The following is a 13,598-nucleotide window of genomic DNA, read 5'->3' on the forward strand; positions in this document are numbered from 1 at the left end:
TTTCGGTGTGGGGTGACCGAGGATGGTAAGGGGCCCTCGATAAAGTTCATAGCTCCACTGTGCTTCAGCCCTGCCCAGTCATCACTACCTCAAGCCTGTTTTTTAGGCCCTTGAATAAAAGTTGTTGACCTTGCGAGGCCTCAACACATCACTCAGAGGTATACAATCTATACACTCACGCCTTAAAGAACTCCTGAAAGGCACCAGACGGACTCCAGCAGGCTTTATTTTGACTGAGATTAGTAACCAGGTTTCCTTCACTGTTAATAATTTCATGACTTCGGTTTGGATGCTTTGGAATGGAAGAAGGCACTGTACAACGGCATGATTTAGTCAGTTATGGAAACTGAAGCAACTGTCGTCACCCACTCTTATTAAATTACGGTGTTCTCCACTGTGTCTTCAGCTTGTGAGAAACCCTGAAGATGGCCAAAGACAACTCTACCGTTCGTTGCTTCCAGGGCGTGCTGATTTTTGGAAACGTGATCATTGGTGTAAGTAATGAGTATTTTTTAAGAGCTTCCTCTTTTCCTATAATCAAGACTTTAGATTAATCCAAAGTGGGAGTTTAAAGGAAAATAATGATATAATTACTGGTTCCCTGCATTTTTTCTTCACTTTAAGAAATACATTAATTAAATACACTAGTTAGAATTTAGCTATATAAATAATTATATATAACTACGTAATACATCAAAAGACGGTGGTTGGAAAAAAATAGGTATTTCCCTGCCAACGTCAAAATGCAAGAGTCTAAAAGAAGCCATTGTCCACCACAGTTTGTGTCCAAACACGCACACTTTGGTGTTTCTTTCCTATTTCAGCTTAGTCTGGCTTCCATGGAACTCTGTTGTTAAGGTTGCAGGCGGCAGAGGTCTGCATCTTCTTGGCCTCGTTATACAGAGGGGAGCATCAGGAAGTGAGAGTGGCTCAGAGGCCAGACGGTGACAGCATGGTGGGGTGGGACGAGCACTTGCTGAGGAGTCAGGAGATCTGGTTCTTGGCCCCACACTGCCTCTAGCTCCCACTGTGACTCTGGACAGGGCCAAGATTTCTCATCTATAAGATACAGAGGGTGGGAAAAATAACCACCCTGGTTCCTTCTAGCTTGAACATTCAATGGTTCTCTGGCACTGATAAAGACAACCAGAACCAGTTCACATGTTACAATCCAGGAATTTGGGCTATGGGGCAGTAGGCACAGGTAGGGGGATTACCTTTAGAAAAAAATTGGTTTGAACGGTTCATGTCCCAAGGACAGGATGGTCTGATATTGTCTGGGTCTTTCCCCAAATAACAATAAGGCAGCATGACACTGGGAAAGATCTATTCAGTTAGTAGAATGGAAGTAGCTGTTTGATACCTGGCACTGAGGGGTTGGCCTATGCAGGAGAGGGAGTTAGACTCTCTTACCCACCCTGCCTCCCCACCCCCTTTACCACACAGCCAGACTGACAGACCCACTCTGCCCCCAGATGTGCAGCATCGCCTTGATGGCGGAGTGCATCTTCTTTGTATCCGACCAGCACAGCCTCTACCCGCTGCTTGAAGCCACCAACAATGATGACATCTATGGGGCTGCCTGGATTGGCATGTTTGTGGGCATCTGCTTCTTTTGCCTGTCCATTCTGGGCATTGTAGGCATCATGAAGTCCAACAGGAAAATTCTGCTGGCGGTAAGACCTTAAGACCCTTTGCAGTTGTCTTCCTGACCAATTCTAGCTGACCGTTTCTCCTTCACTGAACACAATGCTTTGGCTTTCAGGGGGCTAGGTGGCAACAGAGTGCAGGGTAATGGGTAAGGAGCAGGGGAAAACTCTGCAGAGAGAGGGGGCAAGGATGCCCTCGACTATTGCGGGTCCAGAAGATTTCAACACAGAGAATTCAAAGGGAATGACCCTGTTAAGAATTTCCCAAACTGTACTTCTCGAACTGGTATACACATGTGCCTGGCAGGTAGAGATGGTGCGCCAGGAGCTACATAGGCCAAAGGAGAGATGGTGAAAACTTGTTTATAAGATTTTTTTCTAATTGATCGCCCTATTTTCTCTTGGTGGTAGTGGTGTTACTTGTCATCTAGTCGGTTCTGACTCATGGTACCCTATATACAACAGTACAAAATATTGCTGGTCATGTACCATCTTCACAATCATTGGTATGTTTGAGTCCCTTGTGTGGCCACTGGGTGTTTGAGTGCCTTCCACCCTACTATCTCATCTTTCAGCACCATGTCAGACAATATTCTGTTGTGATCCATAAAAATTTTATTGGCTAATTTCCACTGAGTAGATCACCAGGGTTTTAGATTACCAGGTCTTTCTTCCTAGTCTGTCTTAGTCTAGAAGCGTCACTGAAACCTGTCCACCATGGATGACCCTGGTTGTATTTGCAATACCAGTGGCATAGCTTCCAGCATTACAACAATGCACAAGCCACCACGGTATGACAAACTGACAGGTGATAAGTAGTTTAAAATGTTATTTTAATATTAATTGGGCATTGATATATTAGGATATAAATGGCAAAGTGTGTGTGCATTTTTAAGATAAAGCACGAGCCCTTTCAGTGATTTTTGCTCTAGGCCGATGATCTTGTGCGATGGCCTGCCCTACACATTGGCTCTGCTCTTCAGGGACCCTTAGGTAGAAAACTTTGGAAGCACCACTGCGGAGGATAGCTCCAGCTCTCACCTGCCTGTGGAGCTTCTGACTTTCTGCACCCACAGACAGGCTTCTGTACCAAACCACAGACAGCAAGATCATGTCCTGCCCTTCCAGATGGAAGCAAGTTTGCAGCCAGAGAAGCTGAAAAACCTCCGTGTGGGGCCTAGATGGCCACTCCCAGGCCCTGTGCTCAGAACAGCAGTTTCTCCCACTGTCCCAAGAAACTAGACCACATCTCACCCGCACTCCCCACCCCTCGAAAGGGCTATCCCACCCCAGTGCTGTAGGACCTGAGTCCCACCTTTAAAGAACAAATCCAGCAACTTAAGGTGCTTGTCGGTTTACCTTTACCTTTGTCCTGGTACCCCGGGAATGCAGAACACTTACATTCTCTCGCTCCTCAGTGCGAGTTCATTAACCAACTGCTTTTAAGTGAAAAAGCACCCATTTTTGGAGGGTGGGGAAAGAAATGCAGTGAAAAGGAGAGGAGAGGCAGGGGTCCCTAAAGACAACCTTCATTTGCACTCCAGTCCCACTTTGGGCCAGCCAGGTGTGCTTGATCCAGCCAGAACTGAGCAGCTGGGGGCCTATCCCCCATCATGCCCTGCAGAAAGCAGGAACAGTGCACCCTCCTCCCGGCACCCTTGCCAGAGTGTCTCTAAGGGGCTTCAGCAAGACTGTCGACAAGGAACAAGGCAATATCTCATACAGGGTAAAGAGTGCTATTATGGGACTCTGGAGACACTCCTGCTCTTACCACCCCAGCCAAAGCCTTTTTCAGGGCAGCAGAGGGTCCTGCACAGAGACGCCCAGGGGAGGAAAACAGTTTCCCCTGCCCTCGCTGCCGACAGGGACGGCAGTGCTCCTCCCCCAGAAGGACCAAAGGGCCAAAACCGTATGTGCACAGCTGGGGAAGGCAAATACAGGACTGTAAAATATTTTCCAGCCAGAAAGTGAAGCAGTGTCATGTGGAAGGATGTGTGCGCACGTGCCCACATACACATACACGCACACAGACACACACGCACACACAGTGAGTTCTGCTTCACTCACTGATCCAGGGGAACTGTGTGGAGTGGGGTTAAGTGTGTGAGAAGAATCTGAGTGAACAGCTGTGTGCTGAAGGCTGTCTGTTCCTCTCTGATGACACTGGACTGCTTGTTAGGAGGAAAATGGATATTAAAACACCATCCAACTCATCTTTTTCTGACCTCTGTAATTCTAAATTTTCAGAAAGCTGTAAAGAAGATTTCCCCCAATTAGAAGGGAGTTCTGAGGCTCTATGCTTACACACATCAGTTCACTCTCCTGTTTTTCCCAGTTAAAATAGAAATTCAGGACACTAGACTGAGGAAGCTCTATATTCAATGGTCATTCGTTCTCTGGGGAAATGGAGAGACTCGAGCTGATTAGCACCTAGCACCAAGCCTTACTCCAAGCAACTGATCAGTGAGGATTGGTTGAATAACTGCATGAATGATTGGTGATTATATTTAATGATAGTTATATGTATCACCACATGCTGAAAAAAAGTCATAATCATTGGGAGGTAGAGGTGGAGTCCCTCTTTGAGGGTAAATGCAATTCTTCTTCTCACTTGTTTCCCTTCCAGTACTTCATTCTGATGTTTATAGCGTACGGCTTTGAGGTGGCGTCTTGTATCACAGCGGCAACACAACGAGACTTCGTAAGTATATTCTCAAAACCCACAGGGCAGAATTGTTAACACACGTCATCATCACCATAGTAATACAATAGCTGACATATAGTAAACTCTTACTATATATCAGGCGGGAACCCTCCTGGTACAGTGGTTAAAAGCTCAGCTGCTAACCAAAAGGCTCAGCTGCTAACCAAAAGGCTCAGCTGCTAACCAAAATGTCAGCTGTTCGAATCCACCAGCCACTCCTTAGAAACCCCGCTCTGTCCTATAGGGTTCTATGAGGTCGGAATCGACTCCATGGCAACAGTGGTTACACGGTTGGTTGCTAACTAAAGGTCAGTGATTTAAACCCACCAGCCGCTCTGTGAGAGAAAGATATAGCAGCCTGCTCCCTGAAAAATTTACAGGCTTGGAAACCCTGTGGGGCAGTTCTACTCTGTCCTAAAGGGTCACTATGAGTCGGAATTGATTCGATGGAGATGGATTTGGTTTGGTTTATGTGTCAGGCACTCTAATTTGCATATTAATAATATGCGTAATTTCATTTAATCTTCATAGTAACCCTATGAAATAGGTATTACCACTATTGTCATTTTACAGATGAAAAACACTGGGACTTAAAAAGGTAAAGTAACTTGTTGAAAGTTACACAGCTGGTAAGTGAAAGAGCAAGGATTCTGAGCTCAGGCAGCCTGAATTCCAGGGCCCAAGCTTGTAAACCCCATGCTCTTCACTAGTCACCATGGCCACCTGCCTTCCAGTGGGGTGATCAATATTCCATCATATCTAAGACTTAACTCTCAATTCAGCGTCCTTCTTCTCTCCTTTTCTCCATTTCTGTAGCCTCCACTACCCTACAATACCTATCCATCACAAGTCTCACTCACAGGGCTTGTCCCTGAGTTGGGACTTTGCCAACCAGAACCCATCTCCATGCCTACTTGGAGCCTCTGAGCACAGAGTTGCTCCCCACAGCAGACAATATTCAATGTCCAAGAAACAGGCTGAGAAAACTACTTCCCTCCCTGGGGATTAATGTGCTAACTCTCCCTTTTGTGTTGCCTCCTCCTACTGTAGTTCACAACCAACCTCTTCCTGAAGCAGATGCTGGAGAGGTACCAGAACAACAGCCCTCCAAACAATGATGACAAGTGGAAAAACAATGGAGTCACCAAAACCTGGGACAGGCTCATGCTTCAGGTAAAGCCTCATAGCCTTGGGGAGATGCCATTTTGTTTCTAAACCAGAGACCAGGGGTGTATGGTTGGGAGTGAAGTCCACATATGAGAACCACAGACTTCAAGGGAGTTGCCTCCAGGAGTCTTGTATAGGTAAATTCATCTAGTCCTCGGTTCATTGGCAGGAGGAAGTATTCACATGATTAAAACCCTAGATTTATATTTTATTTCAAGCCATGGTGTTGATTAGCTTCCATTTATATTGATAATGACACTGTAAAGAATTTAGACTAATCACACCTTCTGCCTCTTAGATAGAGTTCAAGTTCATTTACATAGAAAGAGAAAAGCTGCCTCTCCTCCTCGCCCTCCACAGTGAATTCCTGTGACAATTGCTGTCTGTTTTCCATATCTGGTAACTGTCCACACCTCCCATGGGCTAGGACAGCTGAGTACACTAAGCTTCGACTTGATTTGATCACCCAGTTTTCTCTGACTGGCAATCATACCTTCTATCCAAGTTTACTTCAAGTACCATCAAAAGTCCAAGTCTTTCAGAGTATCCCTCATCACCCCCACATTGCCCTATGTATATAAATTCTTACCTTGCGTTTCCCTAAATATCCTCTAATCTGACCCAGCTTTCACACTGGCCCCTGGTCCCCACCCATCCCATTGTCAACTTTCACAATCTGTCATCAGCAGACTTCTGTAGAACCTCTACTCCTTCTTTGAACTCTCTTTGAACTCTCCTTACCTTCTTGGCTTCACCAGAAACTTGGTGGTTTCTTGGTGACAAGGTCTGCCCTCCAGCCTCTTGTTTTTCTCTCATATCCCATGTACCATACCAGAAATCAAACTTGTTGTCATCAAGTCCCTTCTGACTCATAGTGACACTATAGGACAGAGTAGAACTGCCCCATAGGGTTTCTAAGGATGTAAATGTTTATGGAAGCTTTCTATCACATCTTCCTCCTCCCCTCCCCATGCAGCAGCTAGTGAGTTTGAGTTACCAACCTTTCAGTTAGCAGCTGAGCACTTAATCACTGCGCTACCGGTGCTCCTCCATGCACCATAAAACCCCCAAACCAAACTCATTGCTTTTGAGTCGATTTTAACTCATACCAACCCTATAGGACAGAGTAGAGCTGCCCACAGGGGTGGCTGGTGGATTTGAATTGCTGACCTTTTGGTTAGGAGCTGAGCTCTTAACCACTGTACAACCAGGGCTCCAACTCAGTCAAAACAAAATTGTACTCAATCAAATTCAGGATCTTTTTCTTTTTCCTGGAGGTGATTTAAATTCCCAGGGAGCTTACATATGATTTCAGCATTGGAGAAGTTATGCTCTTCTTCATACCATCCTCTATCTTTGACGGCTTCTACTGATGTTTATGCTGTATCTTCTACTGATGTCCAGTCCACCCTGATGTCCAATAGTCAGGTCTGTTTTCTTTGCATCCTCTTCCTCTCACCTGTTCTGTCCTGCTGGCCCTCTAAATAATACTTGGCTGCATTTCCTATGCCACACTGAGACAGCAGGCTCAAAGAATTCTAGGCACATCTTTCAGCCATTGTGTGTTACAGACCCTGCTAGTGCTAGGTTGAGTGTGGGACATCTGGCAGGCTTGTAGTCTCCCCAGGCAATTCCCTGAGAATCAAAAGAACATTCCCCCATGCCCTAGGTTTATCCCCAGCCTATCTGGGTCATTCTACTACTTCCGTCCAGGGGCATTGGCTTCTGGATGGGGCAGGATGCAAAGGCCCTTTCAGTTAGTCACTGTCATTTAAGCATTAGTCATATTCTATCTGATCTTCCTTCTCCATTCAGCTGCTCAGTCTTATTTCCTTCTAGGGGAGAAACAATTCTAGGATCTTTGCACTTTTCTTCCTGTTTTGTATCAGAGCTGTTTTAAGGCATGCTGTAGCCCATCAGTGGACTGTGAACGCAATTTAGTGGGTGATAAATTTCATATTTAAACAAATAAAATTTATTGAAGGAAAGAATGGCAGGAGAGCATGCTTTCGGTTTGGCAGTTAACAGTGTGCTCTGCCTTATAGGCAAAACAAAGAGCCATTTAACAAGTAGAATGAGTACAGATAACAACTTCACTCAAAGCGATGGCAGGAAAGGAGGTGAGGTTTCCAAGGGTGGCAATTAATGGTGAAACTTTCTTTACATCAGTTTCTAGTCTAACACAAACCCTCATTTTTTGATAGAATTTAACTAAAGCAAAAACAAACAAACCCGTTGCCATCAAGTCAATTCCGACTTATAGCAGCCCTATAACTATAATTAAAGCAGTATTTCTAAAATGAAAAGTATAAACAATTTCAGCCTGAAAGTTCGTTGATGTATTTGCAGCTGGGCCAACTTAATTGGAATCTTTGAATACAGAACCGGCCGTTAGTTAAAAACTAAACCCGTTACCATTGAATCGATTTTAACTCACAGTGACCCTATAGGACAGAGTAGAACTGCCCAGGGGGTTTCCAGGGAGCTCCTGGTGGATTCAAACTGCTGACCTTTTGGTTAGCAGCCATAGCTCTAAACCACTATGCCACCAGGGTTCCCGACCATTACTTAGTAAAGTGTAAACAAAATCAGCTTATTTAGCTGGGAGAAAAGATATTGTCTAGGCACTTGCTTGGGAACTCCTTAAGGTGGTTAAAAGAACTTGTTTATCTCTAATTTACTTTAACTACTCAACGAAGCTTTTTCTAAGGCCAGTTGTGGGAACACTCTTAACATAACAAACACGACTGAGCTTTGCCTTTTAAATGGCAACTTTAACACAAGCCGGTGGTATCAGAAGTGTACAAGTAAAATCCTCAATTTAATTTCTGAATAGAGTGCTTAATTTTAGTTCTGAAATCTTCCCGGTTAGACCTACTGGCCCCTCAGAATTTAAAAGTTCCTTAAGAATTGTAATTCCCCACCGTGTGTCAGCACTCTTCTCTCTCCCTTTCCACCCTGGGTTTTCTGTCTCCATTTGTCCAGTTTTCCTATCCTTTCCTGCCTTCTCATCTTTGCCTTTGGGCAGGAGTTGCCCATTTAGTCTCATACACTTGATAGAACTAAGAAGCATGTTCCTCGCGTGTGTTATTGTTTGTTTTATAGGCTTGTCTAATCTTTGGCTGAAAGGTGAGTTTTAAGAGTGGCTTCAGTTCTGAGTTAGCAGGGTGACTGAGGGCCATAGTCTCAGGGGTTCCTTCAGTCTCTATCAGACAAGTAAGTCTGGTCTTTTTTTTGTGAATTTGAACTTTGTTCTACATTTTTCTCCCTCTCTGTCCAGGACCCTCTCTTGTGATCTTTATCAGAGTGGTTGGTGGTGGTAGCTGGACACCATCTAGTTCGTCTGGGCTGAGGCTGGTAGAGGCTGTGGTTCCTGTGGTCTGTTCGTTAGTCCTTTGGAGTAATACTTTCTTTGTGTCTTTGGTTTTCTTCACTCTTCTTTGCTCTGCAGGTGATGGGACCAATAGAGGTATCTTAGATGGCTGCTCGCAAGCTTTTAAGATCCTAGATGCTACTCACCAAAGTAGGATGCAGAACATTTTGTTCATGAACTATGTTATGCCAATTCGCCTACATGTCCCCCAAGACCATGGTCCCCAGGCCTCAGCCCCAGTAACTTGGCCCCTCAAGGTGTTTGGATGTGTATAGAAAACCTCAATGATTTTGACTTGGTCAAGTTGTGCTGACTTCCCCAGTATTGTGTGCTGTCTATCCCTTCACCAAAGTTAACACTTGTCTGCTATCTAGTTAGTGATTTCCCCTCCCCATCACTCCCCTCACTCGTAACCATCAAAGATTCTTTTTGTGTGTATGTGTAAACCTTTTCTTGGGTTTCCATAATAGTGGTCTATACAATATTTGTCCTTTTGTGACTGATTTATTTCACCCAGCATAATGCCCTCCAGATTCATCCATGCTGTGAGATGTTTCATGGATTCATCATTGTTCTTTAGCAATGCATAGTATTCCATTGTTTATCCATTCATCTGCTGATGGCCATTTAAGTTGTTTCCATCTTTTTGCTATTGTGAATAATCCTGCAATGAACTTGGGTGTGCATGTCTGTTCCTGTGATGGCTCTTATTTCTCTAGGATATATTCCTAGGAGTGGGATTGCTGGATCTTATGGTATTTCCATTTCTAGCTTTCTAAGGAAGCGCCAAATCGTTTTCCATAGTGGTTGTACCATTTTACATTCCCGCCAGCAGTGCTTGAGTGTCCCCATTTGCCCACAGCCTCTCCAACATTTGTTATTTTTTGTTTTTTTTATTAGTGCCAGTAATGTCAGGGTGAGATGGTATATCATTGTAGTTTTGATTTGCATTTCTTTAATGGCTAATAATCTCAAGCATTTCCTCATATGTCTGTTAGCTGCCTGAATGTCTTCTCTGGTGAAGTGTCTGTTCATGTCCTTCACCCGTTTTTTAATTGGATTTTCTTTTGGTTACTGAGGTGTCGATGTATTCTATAGATTTTAGAGATTAGACCCTTATCAGATATGTCATAGCCAAAAAATTTTTCCCAGTCCGTAGGCTCTCTTTTTTACTCTTTTGGTGAAGCCTTTTGATAGCATAAGTCTTTAATCTTCAGGAGCTCCCGGTTATCTAGTTTATCTCCTGGTATTTGTACATCATTAGTCATGGTTTGTATTCTCTTTATGCCATCTACTAGAGACCCTAGTGTTGTCCCTACTTTCTTTTCAATGATCTTTATCGTTTTAGGTTTTATATTTAGGTCTTTGATCCGTTTTGAGTTAGTTTTTGTGTATGGTGTGAGGTATGGGTCCTGTTTAATTTTTTTTACAGATAGACATCCAGTTTTGCCACCACCATTTGTTAAAAAGACTGTCTTTTCCCCATTTGATGGACTTTGGACCTTTGTCAAAGATCAGCTGACCATAGGTGGATAGATTTACATCCTGGTTCTGGATTCTGTTCCACTGGCCTATGTGTCTGTTGTATCAGTACCAGGCTATTTTGACTATTGTGCTGTATAGTAGTAGATTCTGAGATCAGGTAGCATGAGGCCTCCTTACAGTCAAATTTTTGAGAAATGCTAGTATAAGTTCTTTGCTTTCACACCTGCAGGCTTTGGGGCTTATGTCGAATGCTTTTTAGATTCCCCCAAAGTGGTCCTCTTGCAAGTGGATTTCTCTACCTCTTTCGAGTACCTCTTTTGAAAGCCAAAGCCAAAATTGAATTTCTTTGTTTCACTAGATCTTTCATACCCCTCTTTCCTGAGAAAATTAACTTGAGCCTTGTGGTCTAGTTTTAACAGGGACAGAGGTGGTGAGGAAAAATGAATTATCTAAAACACATGTACTAAATTGGGCATTTCATTTAAAGCACTGTTAAATTAAAACATCTGCTTTATTGAGCCTAAAACCTTGAAGAATGTTTCCTTCCTCTTTATGCTTTATGTTAGGCGTTGGCATCTACTGGTGCATTGTGATATTGCATCCCAGCTCTATTACATATTTTAAATACCATGAAAACAGGGAAAAGAAGTCATACTTCTTGCTCATACATTAACCCATTTAATCTTAGAAAGAGTTCTGTGAGATAGGTGTTATTATCTTCCTCTCACAGATAAGAAAACCTAGACCCAGAGAGGGTAAGTAATTTACCCAAAGCCATACAGTAAATGGCAGAGCCAGGATTTAAATCCGGTCTTCTGACTACAGGTAAAGTATCTGTTAGCAAGAACTAAGGTCTTCAAATGATACATGAATGCTCACATATTTGAAAAATCCATTTACCAATTCTTTAAAACCCAGTTTGCAATATGCCTGGCTCAAACTTAACCATTTTTCCCCAAAATGCTCAGGTCAAAATACAGGATGATAATTTTTCCTGAGTAAAGAGTTCTCACAATCCAGTGGCAAAATAGGACCTATTTTATTAAAGACAGGTTATTTACCAACAAGTTTGCTTAGATACATTTATTCTAAACATTGAGAGATACTTGTAGTTTTAACTTCCTTCCTTGAAACATTCTAGTAGAATTTATAAAAAAAAAAAAAAAAAAAAGGAAAGCAATATGGTATGGGTTTTATTCTCTATATTTAATTCTATCATAAGGCTATTACAAAACCAAACCCACTGCCGTCGAGTCAATTCTGACTCATAGTGACTGTATAGGACAGAGTAGAACTGCTCTATAGGGTTTCCAGGGATCAGCTGGTGGATTAGAATTGCCAGGGTTTTGGTTAGCAGCCGAGCTCTTAACCACTGTACCACCAGGGCTCCATAGGGATATTAAAATAATAGGGATATTAGCTACATGTTAATTGAACATCCTTTCCTATGTAAGAGCATAACTATATGCCACTGGTTAAGTCACCGGGTTTGGTTATTTTTTCCAGCTTATTTCTCCCGTTATAAAAGTAATACATAATTATTTTAGGGAATGTTAAAAATACAAAAAATAAAATGAGGAGAATTACTCATAGTTCCATCACCACTAAAATTTTTGATTTAGTTTTCTGATTCTCAATTTGTTCATACATAACATTAGAATAATTATACAACTCACATTCTAGTGTATAAGTAATAATAATAATGAACTTTTATTAAGGGTTACCTATGGGCCAGGCACTGTACTAAACACTTTAAGCATATTAACACATTTAATCCTCCCAACAACTCTACCAGTTATATTCACCCCAATTTTATAGTTACAGAAACTGAGTCTTAAGAGGATTTAAGTTAACTTGTCAAAAGTTACAGAGCACATTAATGACTAGTAAAATAACAAATGTGAAGCTCTAAAATGTAAGTTATTAATACCTCCAGCTCTAATTTGAAGATTTCTAGAGAACTTAATGTATGGTACACTTTCCATATATTTTTTCTCCATAAAATCTCAGTTGCTACATTGATGATTCTAGCAAAGACCATGAAAGAGAATTTCGTATCTTTCATCCACGGACAGGACAATTGCTGTGGTGTAAATGGTCCATCGGACTGGCAAAAATATACATCTGCCTTCCGGATTGAGAATAACGATGCTGACTATCCCTGGCCTCGTCAGTGCTGTGTTACGAACAATCTTAAAGAACCACTCAACGTGGAGGCCTGCAAACTAGGAGTGCCTGGTTACTATCACAGCCAGGTGAGTCTTCCACGTCCCCAAGGCCTGCCAGAAGGTTCTTCCGCTTTTTATGAGGAAATACTGGTCAGCTGTAGGTAACATTCTTTCAGCAAGCAATTCTGCATCCTTTTTCCTGAACCTCATGTTAATTATTTCCTTCTGTATGAGTAAACTGAATGCTAATCTACAGCTGATCCCAGCAGAGTCATATTTTAACAAAATTAACAGAACAAGAATATCACCGTAGCAGAGTCCAATTGGGTTTAAATGAAAACTAATTGTACAATGCATAGAACTGGTATTTCCAAAAATATTTATATTAAACAAAGATTTGCTCTATTTTTGCAAAAAGTAAATTCAAAGAGATGATATGCAAAAAGGACACTTTGTCAGTTCCAAAATAATGGCAACCGCTGAGGGTAAATGTGATGATTATATATGCACATTTCTCATTGAGTGGTAATGTTGGTAGTTGCTGCCCAGTGACCTCTAACTCGTGGCGACCCTACGTACAATCTAACATGACTGCGCCATCATCATGATCATTGGTATGTTTGAGTCCATCGTTGCAGCCATTGTGTAGTGCCTTCCAGTCTAGGGGGCTCATCTTCCAGTGCAACATCAGACAACATTCCGTTATGATCCACAGAGTTTTCACTGGGTAATTTTCAGAAGCAGATCACCAGGTCTTTCTTTCTAATCTGCCTTAGTTTGGAAGCCCTGCTGAAACCTGTCCACCATGGGTGACCCTGCCAGCATTTGAAATACCAGTGGCATAGCTTCCAGCATCATAGCAACACACAAGCCACCACAACATGACAAACTGACGGAAGGGTGGTGGAGTGACAGTGTAACATGTTGTTGTTGTAGGGTGCCATCAAGTCCATTCAGACTCGTGGCAACCCTATAGGACACGGTAGAACTACCCCACAGGGTTTTCTAGGCTAGAATCTTTAGGAAGCAGATCACCAGGTCTTTCTCTCACG

The 13,598-nt window shown here is 42.7% G+C and overlaps 1 protein-coding gene across 1 annotated transcript in view; it reads left to right on the forward strand.

Moving 5' to 3' along the window:
* The first annotated feature begins 425 nt into the window (after positions 1-425).
* The window catches only part of UPK1B (uroplakin 1B), a 29,093-nt gene continuing 15,920 nt past the window's right edge, over positions 426-13,598 (forward strand). Inside the window, exons 1-5 of the mRNA XM_064284629.1 lie at positions 426-494; positions 1,476-1,676; positions 4,276-4,350; positions 5,404-5,526; positions 12,454-12,633. Coding sequence (XP_064140699.1) covers positions 426-494; positions 1,476-1,676; positions 4,276-4,350; positions 5,404-5,526; positions 12,454-12,633 — 648 coding nt within the window. The remainder of the gene's footprint in view (positions 495-1,475; positions 1,677-4,275; positions 4,351-5,403; positions 5,527-12,453; positions 12,634-13,598) is intronic.

The sequence above is a fragment of the Loxodonta africana genome, chromosome 1 (assembly GCF_030014295.1).
Source record: "Loxodonta africana isolate mLoxAfr1 chromosome 1, mLoxAfr1.hap2, whole genome shotgun sequence".
Taxonomy (NCBI): Eukaryota; Metazoa; Chordata; class Mammalia; order Proboscidea; family Elephantidae; genus Loxodonta; species Loxodonta africana.